Genomic DNA, 18,735 nt, shown 5'->3' on the forward strand with positions numbered 1-18,735 from the left:
CCATGCTGGGCTCATATCTGGAGCCCTCCCAGTCACCAGGGTTGAGCTGTGAGCTCGGTCCAGGGCTCAGTTTCACAGGAGGAAGCCTACCAGCAATGAAATTGACACTCGTCAGTTTCACCGCTGCTATTATTTCACATTTTGTCTCCGGCTCCAGCTGGTGGAGCTCACAGCTGGAGCCTCTCCCCCAGCTCCAGGGCTGACATGCACTCCTCACTTTGTGACTCAGTAAAGTCAATTAGAGTTTTGCTTGAATAAAGACTGTAGGGCCAGGCCTAGAATTACTATCTATTTGCCATGGAACAACAATTTCTGGTGAGGAGAATTGGGAGGGAGAAAAAAATTCTTACTTAACAGGATTGAAAGATTTTTTGCTTCGGTCCGACTGAGACTGTTCAATGGTGATTATCTGATTTGGGGCGTCCGCCTATAATTAAAAGGAAATAACCTTTTCAAGTACAAATTTGAAAACGTGACAGGTTACACTTTTAACAGGTTAATTTTCTCACAAATAAATGTAAAAGGTTGTAGTGAGAATAGACCAAGAGTCAATATACAAATTAATTAGAAAACCAAACTCTCTCAATTGTTGTGGAACCACATATATAGCGACATAGGAATCGCCACCTGTTCAGAGCAGTGTTTCACTAGTCCAGACTCATGGATCCCATCGTAGCCAGTAAGTAACGGAGATTTCAAAGCCTCCTTCATGGAGAGTTATGCAATAATATGTCAAGGGGGAAGTTTCTTCCTGATCCCAAGTTGTTAACGGTTGGTTTATGTCCTGAAGCATGAGTGTGGATATCTTTTATGAATATTTATACAAACCAGGAAATTCCAGAAATTCTTTTAGACATGTCTAAACCTTTTCCCAATCCTGTCAAGCTCTTTTTTTCAATAATACCATGTGACAGTGAGTTCCACCAGTTAACTATGTATTAGAGTTCTAAGAAGCATGAAGCGAAGCAAAGTTATTAACTACAGTATCCTTTAAAAATACCTATACAAATATTTAAAACCACTACCTTCTTCTGGTAAATAAAACCTAGGGCAAATCTTTCAGACAGAAGGGAATTTGAATACAAGAGCATTGCTATACACAAAAGGAATTGAGAATGAGAAATGAAATTTTGGATTCCACTTGACTGGCTGGAGAGAGCTTGGTTAAATTTCATAGATTCAGGCCTCTGCCATCATCCAAAGATGACCTCCACTTTTGTTGTGCAGAAATTCCACTCTAAACTATCATTCCCCACCCAAATCATGTACCATCTTCCCACCCCTGACTGTTTATGTATACAGTAAGCCTGATAAATAGAGCTGGCAGAATTGTTCATAATGACCAGTTTAGCCCTTTTTCTGTTTGTGGATTGTCTGGGAATAGAATTCGATTTTTACCATTTTTGTGAACTACTTTTTTTAATTAGTCCTTATTCATGGTATGTGATTGACCACCTAAGTCACATGGTACCATCTACATTCCCTGATTGGATGACAAACTAACAGGAGGGAAATCAGTGTTATGATAGCTGTACAAACATTGCACCCTTCAGTACACATCTGCACAAGTGTGCACAATCTCACTATCTGAACACATCCTGATGAACAAAATGTTGCCCATTCTACCAGACACCAAAAAACTAACAAAAAGGGTCAACAGTAATGAAATGAATTCCGTTTTTTATTCAAATAAATTACTGCAAATGCTTTTTGCACTATTCCTCCTGCTCTATTGATAATCACATACTTATAATGAAGACAAATTAAAAGCACAGGGAGAATTACCTTAATTCCAAAAGTTTTCAAGTAAAACTTTTCGATAGGTTTCAACCCCTGCTGGGTTTTGACATATTTTGGATTCCCAACAACACTGATGTGGACTGTGATCTGGAAATGGTTCTTCTTCTGGCATACAAAAGCATCATCTGCTGTTGAAAAATTAAATCCTTTGTCTGTGACAATGTGGTATCCTACATCAGGGCTACGAAAACAGGAATAAAGAACAGCTGCAGTAAGCAAACATACATTTCAGTGACAAACCCTGCTCATGTTCCTTTGGGTGGAGTTAAATAATGAAATCCTAGGACTGGAAGGGACCTTGAGAGGTCATCTAGTCCAGTCCCCTGCACTCATAGCAGGACGAAGTATTATCTAGACCATTCCTGACAGGTGTTTGTCTAACCTGCTCTTAAAAATCTTGAATGATGGAGATTCCACAACCTCCTTAGGCAATTTATTCCAGTGCTTAACCACTCTGACAAAAGTTTTTCCTAATGTCTGACACCTAAACCTCCCTTGCTGAAATTTAAGATCATTGCTTCTTGTCCTATTCTCAGAGGTTAAGAACAACAATTTTTCTCCCTCCTCCTCGTAACAACCTTTTGTGTACTTGAAAACTGTTATGTCCCCTCTCAGTCTTCTCTTTTCCAAACTAAACAAACCCAGTTTTTTCAGTGTTCCCTCATAGGTCATGTTTTCTAGACCTTTAATCATTTTTGTTGCTCTTCTCTGGACTTTCTCCAGTTTGTCCACATCTTTCCTGAAATGTGGTGCCCAGAACTGGACACAATACTCCAGCTGAGGCCTAATCAGCACAGAGTTGAGTGGCAGAATTACTTCTCGTGTCTTGCTTAAAACACTCCTGCTAATACATCCCAGAATGATGTTGATTTTTTTGCAACAGTGTAACACGGATTAAATGAAAGTGGGATTATGTATAATCTCAAGCAACAGATCTACATGTGTACATGCCGACTCTGTGGGTGCTCCGGGACTCGAGCACCCACGGGGAAAAATTAGTGGGTGCTCTGCACCCACTAGCAGTCAAGCTCCCTGCCCCACCCCGCCGCCTCACCTCCTCCTCCACCGACTCCTCCCAGTGCACAGCATCTCCGATCCTCCCTCCCTCCCTCCCTCCTGTGCTTTCCACCGCCAAACAGCTGTAGCAAGCTCTGGGAGGGAGGGGGGAGGAGCGGGAACATGGTGTGCTCAAGGAAGGAAGCGGCAAAGAGGTGGGGCTGGGGCGGGGATTTGGGGAACGAATTGAATAGGGGCAGGGAGGGGGTAGAGTTGGGGTAGGGACTTTGGGGAAGGGGTTGGAGGCGGGGCGGGGTGGGAGCAGAGGCAGGCCAAGCACCCACTGGAGCCAGAAGAAGTCGGCACCTATGCATGTGTTGTTCTTTTATCTTCATAAGGGTAGGACTAGGAATTCTTTTTAAATTGACTTGTAATTCTACTCTGGCACCTTACATATAGGAAGGTTAAGAGTGGGGGAAATTTACACAATTCTCGCTTACAAATCATATAGAAAAGCATACCTCCAAACCATATCAGTTTATTCCCAGAGCTCAAAATGCACCACTGTAGTAGCTGAGCTGAAAATGCGTTGTGTTTATTGACGTGCCAATCAGCCAAGTAGACATCTTGCTTTGTTCCGGAATTCATGCAGCCAAACACTTTCACAGTAGCTTTTGAAGTGGAGTAGGGTTTTACTCAGGCCAAACATACAACAATTGACACGTGCACTCTGGAAAGATCTCCATAAAGCACTGTTTTATAGTACTGTTCCTCATCCACAAAGTAATGGAACCCTATTCTACTTATTGGAAGGGATAATTTATCAGCTAGAGAGAAAAGTTCTCTGTCTTTATATTCCCTGATTCAGAGCACATCAGGCAAAGGGGTCAAAAGATTTTCCAGAAAGATCCAGCAAATTAGCCACCCAGACAATGGTTGCAGTCTGCTGACATAAGTGACTGATAATCTTGAAGTAACAGGACTACACGGCAAATCTTCCAGATACGAAGAATGACTTTCCTCATTAATGAGGGATTTGACGATAATGATCAAGTTCCACTATGGAACCCCTCATTAGCACAACCATTAATGACAACTTTTCAAGACTAATCCATTTATTTGGTCATTATAGGTTGGAAGGATTTAATATAAAGATTTTACAAAAGATTTATAAAGACTATCATCTTCTGAACAAACTTTAATCATAGATTTTCTGGCATATAGAGCAAAGATAAAAAGGCTTCATAAACTACCATACTGCTTCTGAACTCCCTTATTTTTTAACATAAGTAATAATGAGTATAGCAGGTTTTAAAAGCATCATCGCTGAAGAAACTCCTTAAGCCTCTATATAAATTTTGAAATTTCTTCTAGGTAAGGGCAATGCCAATTTATAAGATGACGATTTAAAGCAATTTCTGAACATTTGCTTCAATGCAGACACACAGGTCAAGAAATAGAAGTACAGCTTTTCCTTCCCCAAGAGGAATGATTTGGGTTGAAGGTTATTCTGAAGAGTACTGTCATGGTTGGATTCTTACCTACTGTACCCAGGCACATCTTCATAAAGCAGTTAAGAAACACATGGAGTACCTAGGCCTGATTTTGCAAGGAGTTTTATTGGGATTTGAAGGTGCTGAGCCTGTTCCTTTGCCTAACTAGGGCTCAGTGATATTTCTTATGAGTCTGAGCCGTGGTGCGGTTGGGGAGGAGGCAGACGGCTGGAATGCTAGCATGAGGAGACAGCATGCTTCACCTGTCTATGCCTCTGTAATGTTGACAGTGCTCCTCCAGTGCAGCTTTCCTGGAACACACTCCACATCAGCACACCTCTGCCTGGGTTGCTAGCAAATCCAACAGTATTTCTTTCATAGCACTGGGAGGGACTCTGTGTGGACTCCATGCAGAGGCCCAAGGTGTATGGGAGGGGAAGAGAAATGTTCTCTCATACCTTTCTTCCCACTCATCTCAGGGGAGGTGTAATCTGATCCACAGAGTTAAATCACAGACTGAGAGCCCCACTCCTTCAAGCCCTCCACACATGGAGCTGCCAATGAAGTCGATATCAGTTCCATGGTCAGAGGGGCTGCAAGATCAGAACCTTCAGGCCCAGGACATACGAAGGTTTATGCACAAGTGGTCCAACTGATGTCAGTAAAGTTGCTCATGTGAAAAAGGATAATCACGCACATAAAACAGTGAAGATCATGCCCTGTATGTGTGTTATGAAAGCAGTCAGCCATGACATGAGGCCATTTCTAGTGCACTGACTAACAATGCCTTACACATCTCTTTAAAATGTAGCTGTAAATAAATCGTTTAGCAGCAGCAGCAAATTAAATAGATAGAGTGCAAGTGGAGGCGAGTTTGTTAACTGATGGATTTAAATGTTTAAAGGGAGTTGTAAACATTTTTGCACTTGAAAATAAACAGATTAGGGTTTTTTTTATATAAACATGTAATTCTGTTTCCCCTATATCAGGGGTTCTCAAACTTCATGGCATCACAGCCCCTTTCTGACAACAAAAATTACTACACGACCCCATGAGGGGGACTGAAGCTTGAGCCCACCCAAGCCCTGCCCACTCAGGCGAGATGGGGGCAAAGCCAAAGCTCGACTCCCACCACCCTGGGTGGAGGGGCCAAAGCCTGAAGCCCAAGGGCTTCAAGCCCCAGGCAGGTAGCCTGTAACCTAAGCCCTGCCACCCAGGACTGAAGCCTGATCCTGCCGCCCAGGCATGAAGCCCTTGGGCTTCAGCCCTGGGCGGTGGGATTCACACTTCGACTTTGGCCCCGGGCCCCAGCAAGTCAAACACGAGCCCTGGTGACCCCATTAAAACAGGATTGGGACCCACTTTGGGGTCCCAACCCATAGTTTGAGACTGGCTGCCCTAAATAAACACTGAATTACTTTTTCCTCCTCCTAATTTTTGCACTTGTAGCTAGGAATTAAAAATAAACAGATTTATTCTCGTTTTCTTGATTTGAAGTCTCCAGGAAGTTTATTCATTTCACAGATTCTGTGAGTTTAAGATTACATGAACTGCATTCCTGCACTTAGGATTACTGATTTCTCAAATATATACTTGCCAGAATCCTGGGAAAATATGTGCATGTGCTTACATTTTCACACATGAATAGCTCCATTGAACTTAATGGGACTACTAATGTGTATAACATTAAGCCCATTCTTAAGTGTTTGCAGGATCACCACCTGACTTAATTTTAATTAGCATTTACATTCTGACTGCTGAAGGCTGAAAAACTAACACTCAATAGCCAGAATTTTCAGAAATAACTAGTAATTTTGGGTGTCCAAATTGAGACACCATAAAGGGGCCATCTTTTCTGAAAGTGCGGAGTATCCACCCTCTGAAAACTCAGGCCACTTTCAGGGGTTTCAGATGGGATATCCCAAAACTGAGGCCCACAAAAATCAGCAGTTACCTTTGAAAATCTTAACCCATGACTTAAGAGTTAGCTGAAATTTGAGAATTTTTTTTTTAATAGAAACAGGCCAGAGCCACACAGCTCAGATTTAAATTTTCCCAGAACAAGGGAATTTTCAGATCTAGAATTTTAGCTCCATCTCCATATAACAAGAACAAATTGGCTCGAGACATGTTTCAGAATGGAATCCCACCTGCTGTAAACTGTGACGGTGAAAATACCAAAAGATTAAAAAGAAAATGGTAATTTTTTCTTAGAAACAAAATTCTAAAAAAAGAGGAAACAGTAAGGTTTTTTAGGCTCAATGACAATCTATCTAGACTTAGCAGTGATAATACGAACGTTCTTTTGACACAAACAGGATATAATATCAGGAAGCAGAGAAATTCTGTACACAGATCATAACTACAATGCATCTTGGGAGAAAGACTACTAACATGGACCTATACTCAAAAAAAAAAAAAAAAAAAGAAGATGCTAATCCCCTAAGTGACCAAATAATGGTCATAATTTATCTAGTTAGGTACTTTTATGGTAATCATCATAGTATCTGTTCCTTGATTTAATGCGCCAAAAAAGTACATCTGTTTTAAGTGTTCAACATCTGGGGAACTAAATAGCTGATAAGACTGGATTCAGAGCCTATCACCTCTAATTCACAGCTCAAATGTAGCCATTGACTAAAAGTGGATGTGCAATATATTGGCTGTGGCAGGCCACTTCCTTGTGGAGAGGTATCCAGGCCACAATCACCTCTCCAAGCCGACTGGGAGGCTCGTAGGCTTTCCCAGCAAAGGCACCAAGGTTTGAAAGGCAGAGACATTGAACTATTGGCTCACCCGTAAGACAGTCTCTTCAGAGTAAAAAGAAAAGGAGTACTTGTGGCACCTTAGAGACTAAGTACACAAATACTCCTTTTTTTTTTGCGAATACAGCCTAACACGGCTGCTACTCTGAATCCCTTCAGCATGGGGTTGTGTTTAAAAAAAAAAAACCCACACCTCATATTGCAGCTACATAGTGCTGTCTGTGCATAAATGGAAGACACTAGTGTTCAGGGCTGAACATGATGCACCCAAATTAACCTTTTTTGGAAAGTGTTCTTTTTGGCAAGTGTTTTTTTTATTTTTGGAGGGTGGAGCGGGAGGAAAATACAAGTTAACCCTAGCACTTAAAAGGCTTCTCTACTGTGCACAGTGACTAATTGCTGCAACCCTGGGAGATAAACAAGCTGACATGGAAGGATCTCTGCTAAAAAAATGTTCTCTGAATAGGAGAACATAGAAAATTGGGGGATGGAGGGAGGGCTGAACTTGCAGTGAACTTTCCGAAGGTGGTATGCTGATATTGGGGAGGTTTTTTTCCCCCTTTTGTTGCTGCTGCAAAATTCTGTGTCTGTACAGGCAAACTCTAAAACAGGTGCACAATATTAAAACCTTGTCGCATAGGTTACAAGAGCCCATGCAGCAATAACAAAGTAACAAAGGTAACTACGTTAAGAGGACCTTAGGCCATGGGAAGGTGATGTGCAGTATGTGCAATAGTTATTTGCTCCAATCTGTCTTGCCAAAAGGAGAAAAAAAAATCAAATAGATTTAAGTTAGCTTGGAAGTGTTCTCATGCCTGAAGCCACCTGATTTAGAGTCCTTCTGCTGTGCTGAAAAAAATATATCAGAATGCTTGGCATGAACATTCAGTGATTCCTTAAAATCTGGTGATCAGATTCATCCTCACTTCTGACTGTCACTTTCCCTCCCCACCTCATTTCATTCTGAAAACTACATGTACCATTTATTTCAGCAGCTCAGTGCAAACAAACAAAAATAAATCCAAGTGTAAACATCTGTGCTTACAGTGTTTCGTAACTATAGTTAAATAAGCTGCTCCAGTGAGAAGTTTGATATGGCTGCCATGTTAGAGCCTGATAACATTTGTCCACAGCCGTTACATTCTGTCCATCGCTGTCATAGTCTTGCACTTCAGTGCCAGAGTCCTTTACTGTCACTGTGAAGAGACAAATGCCACAGTTCATTTGCTACATGCCAGGGCTAGCCTGTAACATTGCAGAAGACCAGCAAATAAAAAAAAACATTGTTTTCCTTTGTAGCTATTCCAAAAATATTTTCCTGCCTTATTTTATTGTCACAGAGCATTTGTTTTTTTACCTTTCATGCTCTAAGATATCACTCAGGTAGCACTGCTTTTAATTCTTCTACTCTCCCTCACCCCGAAAAAGGCAACTTTTACATGGCAAAAAAATCATTTGTCAGCTAAGCATTTTAGTTTTTGAAATAATCATTTTGTGACAAGATCTAGCAAAGAAAGAAGAAATGCCAGAATTATCAAATACCCCCCTTGCAATAAGCTTAAAATAAAAAAATCCACCAGTCCAAACTAACAAGTATTTAATTCCATAGCAAAAAAAAAAAAGAAAAAGAAAGAAAAGAAAGAAGCAACATTGAGCCATTCAAACTGGCTGGCCAATCACTGTTTAATGCTTTATCATGAGAAACATCCCAGACTGCCGATTACATCAGCTTGAAGCAGCCAGCGTCAATGCTGATGCTTGAGATACTCCACATGTCATGACGGCTGAGGAGCACTTCATGTGGGAGACAAATAAATGGAGTGGAGTCCAGAATATAGCGTACACTACAGTGAGAAAGCAATCTAAGAATCCTTATGTGGCCTGAGGCGGCATGGTGTGACAGAAAAAGCACAGCACTGTTGAAATAATTGCAGCCCAGAGCCCCTAGCTGCAATAACTGTGTTTCTGACAGACAGCTGTGTGAATACTACAAACAGTGTTCTCTGGTTACTCATTTCGATTTTTAAACTAATTTCCTTCTGCCATGTTTGAGCCCCTTGTGTGTTCACAGTCCACTAAAATTGAGCCACTGGGTTTTACTGACATAAATGTTTGCACAGAGCAAATTTCAAAGCTGTATCGCCATTATTAAAACCTAACATTTTAAATTCACATAAGCAAGCATCTACAACTGCTCGTTTATCCATTCCATCAGGAATAGTAGCAATATCATGGGACTTATCTGACCAATCACAATTTACCACACAGCTCAAACAACAGATACTTAAAGAAAGGTTTGTGGTCAATCCATATACTAGTTGATAAAAGAAACCACCACAAAAATTGATCTAATAATTTCAAACAACTTATAAGTCTGAAAGAGTGACAGGCTTCTGACTATGCAGTGTTGTTGTAGCTGTGTCAGTCCCAGGATATTAGAGAGACAAGGTGGGTGAGGTAATATCTTTTATTGGACTAACTTCTGCTGGTGAGAGAGACAAGCTTTCAAGCTACACAGAGCTCTTCTTCAGGTCTGGGGAATGTACAAAGTGTCACAGCTAAATACAAGCTTCTCACTAAAAGGCTTAAATTCATCAGATAAATTGTTCATTGTGAACTAACTATTCGGTTACATACAATCTCATATGCCAAAGTTTATCCAATCCTGTAGAAGCCCAATGAGTCTTTTGGTACATATGGACTATTATAGACTCAGCATTTTCATCATGATAAAACCCTGAATTACATGAATGTTGGGGGGAAAACAATAAAAAGCTTTTTATCAGACCCTTATATAGGTACATTTTATAGAAGAAAGGGAGCTGTCAAATCAGATGGCGAGTGACGCTGAAATGCATTCTCTTCCTTCCTTTTAATCACCTGTTAAGCTGACCCAAGATGGTTTCCATGCCCTAGTGAACTTTTGTTGACTAGGTCAACAGAGTACAGAATCCCTTATGTTCCGCAGGCTCACGCAGGTAAGAAGGACAGAACCCTTTGGCTGAAGAGTGCACTCAGTGAGTGTGAACATTTAAAGTTTCATCTGTAACCTGCAAAAACAGATAGTTCCTCACTTTTGAACAAACAGTGAAGAAATTGTTTGAAGGAGCCTGTCCTGTCAGGTTTAATACTGTTATCTTTTCTGAGCCAGCATTAGCATGACTTTCAAAATGTCTTAGTGGTCAACAATATGAAACACTTACCCTGCTGAGAGTTGTTAGTCCATGGTGAAGAATCAGTGGCATCTTCTGACAATTGTGAGTGCCTTCTCTTTTTAGCTGATGCCAGGGAAATACTTAAAAAAAAAAGTACATTGTACATTAGTACTCCACAGAATAACTAAATGTATAAGGTAGCACCAATGTACCTGATTTCTAACAGAATTTTCACTCGAGTTCCGATTCTGTTTTATTTTTACTGAATTAAGTGACTTATGCTTTTCAGTCTTAAATACCAGTGTCCTTTTTATTCCATGTGATCAAGGAATTCACCCTTTTTAAAGCAAGTTTTACACACACAGCACACCACAGAGATTGCATTTGTTTTGGGCCAGTTGTACTAAAATCCCAGCCTCATTGCTGAATGGGTTTAGTCAGACAGGGGCAAACTCTGTTCCCTCCTCTGTGGAGAAGGAAAAAGACCATTTACAGTGTTTCTGCTATGTAAGGAGGAGGGGGATATGATGCACCTCTTGTGCAGCATGGAGTCTAGTTCCACATGGGAGAAGAGACAGGGCTGGAGGATCTGCCGCTATACGGATCCTTGAGACCTTTTATTTGCCACCCAGACAGGTGTAGGGGCAAGGGCTATAAGCCAAAATAGGTTCCAGTCCACAACCTGGGGGATGGTTACCCTTTCCCTTTGCCTGCCAAGGTATTTTGATTAGGCACTGAGGGAAAGGTTTTACCTTAATCTTTATTTGTTTTATTATTAAGCACCCAACACATTTTGGTGGCTGAAGACTATATCAAGTATATAACGAGTATTCGGTTTTATCACACAAGTAAGAGGAGCTGTTTTTTCTCATGCCTCACGTCAGAATGTTAACTCATGAAAATAAAATCCCTCAAATGGGTGTTGTAAAATACCAGAGATATTTCTGCCATCCCAGCTACTCATTAGCTTACAATCTCTCTCTAACCTTGTAACTTTTTATTGAATTGAATTGCTTTTGGTTTTAATCTGACTTTTAATCTTTAAAACATGGTGCTTAAAGAACAATAGCTGATAAGGATCCCATAAAATGTCTAAACAGAGCCACCATGTGGAGAAACTTGCACCCACCAGTATTTTTCTACACGTAGTTCTTTCCAGACTGAAACCATATAGCTCTTAAGAGCAGCTGCCACCTTCCCTCTTCTGTATCTGCCTTCCTTCCTACATAATAGAATTATACCTTACCCAGCACTATGAGAGGCCCTTGGCTGAAGGTAGGAATAATTTAAACCCAGACAGCTGGAGGATATAGAAGTATTCCATGGAGACGTGGCATTATCTGTCTTGAGACAGCAGTCTTGAGGAACACCGCAAGAATGTCCATTGGTGCTCACGTCAGAGAAACTGTCAGGGTATCTACAAAGAAACGTATCGGGTGCCCCAGCAGAAGGGAAGGAAAGTGACGGCCGCAGTCCAGTTGGCCCTGAAGCATCATAATGTAAAGCTGCAAGGAATAACAAATGAAACATTTTAATCATAAAGAGAATAGAAAGAATGCTAATAAGTACAGTAAGACTAGAACTCACACAACCCACCCTTCAATTGTGCTGGAGAATATGGTTCTGATCCTGAATCTGGTGGTGATTCTGGTAACAGGCTTTGCCTAGAGATGAAAAGGATACTTTTATTTCACTAAGAAAAGAAATGCATAATAACCATAAGCCAATCTTTAACTACCTCAAACCACACGAGTAATTCATAACATATGGACCTGGTAGCCTTAAAGGCTTGGCCTGCCTATAAAAATTTAAAATTCCCTTTCTCTCTAGGCTGTGGATGGGAGACGCCCAGTATCTTCATCAGCAGAAGCTATCAGCTTTAGACAATTTGTTCTGGCTTATGCTTTGGCCTCCAGAACTTCAGCGCTGTGGAAATTAAGAGATGCAAAGTAGGAATAGTAGAGAGGAGAGGGCACGGGACACAATGGAAGGGGGTTGAATTTGCATTTGTCTGATTCAAATAGAAACTAGAGCCAGGCCCCTGCAAACTCACTGGGAAAGAGTGAGTTCAGGGCAGGGTTTCCAGGCAAGATGCGTGCTTTGCTCAGCGCCCCCAGGCAGTCTATTTGGACTCATTTTCATCCCCGTGTAATTTTTCAGCTCAGTTTGGAAGACCTTAACAGGGGGTCAATATTTGTATTTTTCATAGCTAACTCCCAAAATGCTCAGGAATACAGAGGATTGGTAGATTTTTTTTTAAATGCACACAGCCCTGCTGAGGCAAAAGCATAAAAGCCAGCGTAACCTTATCATTTAAGACCAGCTATTCATACCATGTATTAAACCCCACTCCCACTTTGTTCGACCAATGGGATAGCTGCCCAGAACAGTCTTGGTGCCTATGGTTGCATTTTAGAAATCTGAACGAATTAAAATACATTACAAATGATGTTTTTGTTAGGCTCATAACCATGCAAGCCAGTCTCTGACATCACACTACATTAAAATGGTCTGTAAAGATAAAAGCTGCATGTGTAACCCATTGGCCAGTGTATTGTATGTCCCCAATGTGCCCAGTCAACATGGGGTCTGTTACAGCTCTCAGCTTAAGAGGTTGACTCTCCATTTCAAGCTGCAGAGCCCCTCCTCCGTCCCCATTCAATTCCTGATGTTGGCCAAGAGGCAGCTCTCACACGTACACTCCAGCTGGGACTTTCAAAGGAGCCCAAGGCAGGGAATTGCCTATGCAATAATACTGTCATTTACCCAGAACTGGAAGAGACCCTCAGTTAAAGGTAGGAATTATTTAAACGCAAAAGGAAATGGAAATTCAGTCAGAGTTGGGTGCATAACTCCCGTAGGCTCCTTTGTAAATTTCAGACTCAATCTCTACTTTGAAATGCTGCCTGAGAAATTGATGGGTAGGATTTATAAATAGACAGGTTAATAAAAGAGAGCTAATTGCAAAGGAATTTTTTGGGGGGTGGGGGAGGAGCACTATCTGCTTGTACAACACCCAGTGCCCTGCAACAAGGTTAAATAGAAAGCAATTATTTAAAGGGATGCTGTTAAGTTAAAAACATTAATACAAAAATGCCCTTACCTCTATTGCAAACACTTTTGTGATTAAAATAGAGTTTCAGTGATCTAGTTTACATTCTACTATTTACACTGTTTAATTTTGTATATCTTAGTTTGCACACTGTGAAAGACAAGTCAGTTTCACTTTTGTTTGGAATCCATTTCACTTACATGTTGTGGTGCATTTCAAGGTTCTATTGCTCTTGGTTTTATAAAATGTCACATTTATAAAACCTACATTTTGGACCAGATGTGACTCGGTGAATGCCCTTTAAGAAGTGAGTGTATGAATAACATTTAAAGTTTTCTTCAGAGTAAGGAGATATTTCTAGAGCTTTTAAAAACTGTGTTTAATATTTTAAACATTGTTTTCTAACTTTTAACAAACTAGAGTTAGGAAACTGATTTGCCTCGTAAAATTTGAACTGTAAATCTATAAAAGCCTGCAACTTCCCTTCTATATACTGTATGTACGTTTCCTGGTTTCAAACACTGCCTCAGGTACCCACCTAATTTCTGTTTTAGATTAAAATATTTCAAATGAAAGTCCAACAACATATTTTATACACTACTAGAAGAAGGAAAGTAAACAGTCATTGAAAGGGGAAGGAAATTACTGTAGATTCAAGTTGGAAAAATACCATGGTTTTGTGTTTAAAAAAAAATTACATGTTTGAAATAAACTTGAATCACAAACTTGGTACATCCATTAAGTATCCACTTGGGAAACAAAAATTCAATGTTTTACTTTTCATTTGCCCCTCACTTTTTGCCTTTACTATGGAAAAAGGTGGGGAAAACCACATATTGTGTCAGCTTCACTGTGCAAAAGGAGAGAAGTGTAGATGATGTATTCCATGCACTCACAATTTTTAAAAAACATATAATAGCAACTCACTGAGATTCTACTCTGTTTGTGCCTGCAACATAGTATGCATTGTTCCTAAAGATCATTTCAAAATGTAAGTGCAAAAACTTATTTGGGCCAGTTTTTATATTCACTGCACCATGCCTGATGTCTTTTGTATCAGAGTTGCATCCTTGCTCCTTCTTAATAATATGAATATCTTCTTTCAAAAAAAAGAGAGAAAAAGTTGTATTAATATACTTTTCTCTTTAATGGAATTGTGTATAATTTTCTTTTATCTGTATTTTAAATATGCCCAGGCTCTTTATGTGGATTTATATGGATTTCTCCATAAAACTTTATTTTTGGTTTTGTTTTTCATACTTCAATGCAGAGAATTGTAATTTTAGTTACAGAATTTTGACAAGAATAGTTATTGAACTGTTAACCTAATAATTAATAAAATGTTACTATACTTCACTATAGTTAAAAATCAGTTAAGCCCCCAAAATATGATACATTTGATATTTTGTCCCCCCCACACACATTTTTATTTATGTATATATAAAAAAGTTACATGATTATACAGCAGTTATCTACAAGTATATAATAATATATCTACTGTAGATTCATAACGGTGGTAGTAGATATGGAGTAATAGGCTTTTCCTACTTAACCTGTTAACTGGCAATACCATATGGTCATGAGAAGTGAAGTCTCATTTTAAAGGAGGTTTAATCATCTGTAATCTAGTTCTTTCTATATGCTTAGTGATACTAAAAACTAAGACCACAAGTATCCAAGGAAAGCATTCCTTATATTCTTATTTTTTCCTCTGCCTGCAAACTGAGAAAGTTTATTCATAGAATCATAGAATCATAGAATATCAGGGTTGGAAGGGACCCCTGAAGGTCATCTAGTCCAACCCCCTGCTCGAAGCAGGACCAATTCCCAGTTAAATCATCCCAGCCAGGGCTTTGTCAAGCCTGACCTTAAAAACTTCCAAGGAAGGAGATTCCACCACCTCCCTAGGCAACGCATTCCAGTGTTTCACCACCCTCTTAGTGAAAAAGTTTTTCCTAATATCCAATCTAAACCTCCCCCACTGCAACTTGAGACCATTACTCCTCGTTCTGTCATCTGCTACCATTGAGAACAGTCTAGAGCCATCCTCTTTGGAACCCCCTTTCAGGTAGTTGAAAGCAGCTATCAAATCCCCCCTCATTCTTCTCTTCTGCAGGCTAAACAATCCCAGCTCCCTCAGCCTCTCCTCATAAGTCATGTGTTCTAGACCCCTAATCATTTTTGTTGCCCTTCGCTGGACTCTCTCCAATTTCTCCACATCCTTCTTGTAGTGTGGGGCCCAAAACTGGACACAGTACTCCAGATGAGGCCTCACCAATGTCGAATAGAGGGGGACGATCACGTCCCTCGATCTGCTCGCTATGCCCCTACTTATACATCCCAAAATGCCATTGGCCTTCTTGGCAACAAGGGCACACTGCTGACTCATATCCAGCTTCTCGTCCACTGTCACCCCTAGGTCCTTTTCCGCAGAACTGCTGCCTAGCCATTCGGTCCCTAGTCTGTAGCGGTGCATTGGATTCTTCCGTCCTAAGTGCAGGACCCTGCACTTATCCTTATTGAACCTCATCAGATTTCTTTTGGCCCAATCCTCCAATTTGTCTAGGTCCTTCTGTATCCTATCCCTCCCCTCCAGCGTATCTACCACTCCTCCCAGTTTATTATCGTCCGCAAATTTGCTGAGAGTGCAATCCACACCATCCTCCAGATCATTTATGAAGATATTGAACAAAACCGGCCCCAGGACCGACCCCTGGGGCACTCCACTTGACACCGGCTGCCAACTAGACATAGAGCCATTGATCACTACCCGTTGAGCCCGACAATCTAGCCAGCTTTCTACCCATAATTCAATATTCATAATTCATGAATGAAAATGGGTCAGTAATAGCCTACTTAGCCCATTGTAAATCTGTGCAGTGCATGTGTACGTCCAGAATGAGAAATGGCATGAGGTTTTACCCTCCCCACCCAAACATTCTTTGACCAGGTGTTGGTAGGTTTCAGGCTTTGAATAACAATCTTTTGTATTTAATGACAGTCATCTGGCAGTTAGGATGAATTATCTGTGTTTTAAGCTCTGATGGATTTGTGGTCCATAGTAAGTTGTCCTCAATTATGCTCTGTTGAATAGTGTATCGTAATTTATAAATTATTTTTTAAAGAGATCAATGAGTTGTTTCTTAGTTATGAAAGGGACATTAGGATGGAAGCAGCAGTTCTTATCCACAAAAAAGTAATATGTTTGACACGTTTAAATTTACCACAATAACTAATGTGAAAGTTATCAATGAGCCTATCCTTCAGTATCATCCATGCCTTTAACTCTACTGTACCTTAAAAGAAAATCATGTTTCAATTGCCATCTCCCTCTCTTTTTTCAAGACAGAGCTTCAAGAAAGGATCAGGACTTCTGTTTGATCAAGTTACTTTCTGTAGAACACAGATTTGAATGGGACTTGAGGTGTGATTGTTGTGTTCAGACGGTAGCAATGTTGCGATTACAGAACCCAAGAAATGTGCTAACCAGTTCAGTTCTCATTGCTAATACTTACAAGGCTCCAAATTCCAAGTCACTGCCAAGGAATTCTTCCAACATACTTGTATCCACCATAGCATTCTCCAGGGCTCCATGCACATCTTGCCCTTCAATTAAAAAGAAAGAAAGATTGACATTCAGTCCATGGTTTCCCCAGATCATAATACTCCAGACTCCAGCACATGCAGAATGCTGTAGCTCACTTTCTCATGTGTACAGAAGACAACCACATTGCCCCTGCCTTCAGATAAAACCCTCCTGCACATGATAGAAGGGCCACACTTTCACACTGGGGCTAGATTTCCACATGCAAGGAGGGATGGGAAATGTAAGAAGCAGCGGGCAGCATGGAAGAGGTAGTGGGAGATGACGGAGCAGCTCTAGACATGAGACGTTTTCTTCACATCACACTTCGAGAACCATTGTTTGCATACATCATTCAATCAAATATAAGTGTAAGGTAGGTTGATGTAGGTCCATATTTTGCACCATAAAATGCAGGTATTGAAGACTATTTCATAGTCATCTGCTTGCTGGGATCAGTACAAAGCAACTAGTCTGGACATCAGGGGTTCTGATATTTTACTCCATTTACTAGACTTGGGTTGTCAAACTGTTTTTGAAACACTTCAAAACACATAAAAACCACTTTCCTTTGGATTGGTTTAACTTTAGACAAACAGAACAAAATATCAGAAATCTGATGTTAGGCGTTATCTTCCTGATGTTTTCCTTACAAAACCAGAGCACTAACATATAGAATTTAGTAATGAGTGAAAAAGTTCAGTACTTTGTCCTTCGTTGCTTAGTAACTGAAGGCTATAAATGGATTTTATGATTATAAGGTCTATAGCATTAACAAGGACTTTTTCAAAAGTCAGCTGGAACTCCCTAAAAAGATAAACAATCTTACTTTTTAAAATACTTTATGGCCTTTCTGGGTTCATAATAAATATGGTATAAGGCAGGCTGCATGGACAACACTGCTAGGCATCTGCATGAGTAAATGGCTATGCTCTTAAGTTCCATTCTGCTCTGCTTTTTTCTCTTCTCATCCTGAGATGACTTCTGCTAGTAACTTTGGACACCATTTAATTGCAAACACCCAAATCTGCATCTGTCCGTTTACACAATTCCCTTCTATGTACCTGCCAGCGCCTAGCTATAGCATTACTTCCAACTCCTCCTATGTTCTGTGAGCACAAAGCAATTTATGAAATGTGTATTTAGGAATCACTCACTCATTATCAAAATAGAGTTACTTCTGTTTGCTACAGAATCCCAGCTTTACTGTCCTCCACACAGCAGGAAATAAGGAAGAGGCTGAATAGTTTGAAGAGGTGTGATCAACATTCCTTCTTTCACCACAGTCAAATTTTAAAAAGCAAAACCTAGGGGGAATCATTAACATTTCAAGTATGGTAAACACACACAAACGTGTTACATACCTTTCACAACTGTTGTTCTTCAAGATGTGCTGCTCCATTCTAGATGTGTACGCGCCCATGTGCACAGTCGTCAGAGATTTTTCCCTTAGCGGTATCTGTAGGGTCAGCTGTGGTGCCCCCGAGAGTGCTACGCTCACACGTCGGTATATTAGGAACCACTATCCCTATGTCCTCTCAGTTCCTTCTTGCGAGCAACTTGGATAGGGGGTAGGAGGGCAGGTAATGGAATGGACATGAGCAACACATCTCGAAGAACAAAGGTTATGAAAAGTAGGCTTTTCTTTCTTTCTCTTCTTCCAGTGCTTGCTCATGTCAATTTCATTCTACATGACTCACAAGCAGTATCTACGGAGGTGGGCTCAGAGTGCAGAGTTTTGTGGCTTGCAGTACTGCCCTACCGAAGCCAGCATCGTCCCAGGCCTGCTGAGTAAGTGTACAGTGGGACAAATGTATGGACGGACAACCAGGTGGCCACCCTACAGATGTCCTGGATAGGCACTTGGGCCAGAAAAGCCACTGAAGAGGCC

General features: G+C 40.6%; 1 protein-coding gene across 1 annotated transcript in view; it reads right to left on the reverse strand.

Moving 5' to 3' along the window:
- MYRFL (myelin regulatory factor like) overlaps positions 1–18,267 on the reverse strand; it is a 60,326-nt gene extending 42,059 nt beyond the window's left edge. Inside the window, exons 1-9 of the mRNA XM_077839290.1 lie at positions 18,209–18,267; positions 17,551–17,651; positions 16,777–16,867; positions 11,806–11,873; positions 11,456–11,714; positions 10,258–10,349; positions 8,100–8,250; positions 1,786–1,981; positions 351–427 (exon numbers count right to left, since the gene is read on the reverse strand). Coding sequence (XP_077695416.1) covers positions 351–427; positions 1,786–1,981; positions 8,100–8,250; positions 10,258–10,349; positions 11,456–11,714; positions 11,806–11,873; positions 16,777–16,867; positions 17,551–17,651; positions 18,209–18,267 — 1,094 coding nt within the window. The remainder of the gene's footprint in view (positions 1–350; positions 428–1,785; positions 1,982–8,099; positions 8,251–10,257; positions 10,350–11,455; positions 11,715–11,805; positions 11,874–16,776; positions 16,868–17,550; positions 17,652–18,208) is intronic.
- Between the last annotated feature and the right edge of the window lie 468 nt (positions 18,268–18,735).

The sequence above is a fragment of the Eretmochelys imbricata genome, chromosome 1 (assembly GCF_965152235.1).
Source record: "Eretmochelys imbricata isolate rEreImb1 chromosome 1, rEreImb1.hap1, whole genome shotgun sequence".
Taxonomy (NCBI): domain Eukaryota; kingdom Metazoa; phylum Chordata; order Testudines; family Cheloniidae; genus Eretmochelys; species Eretmochelys imbricata.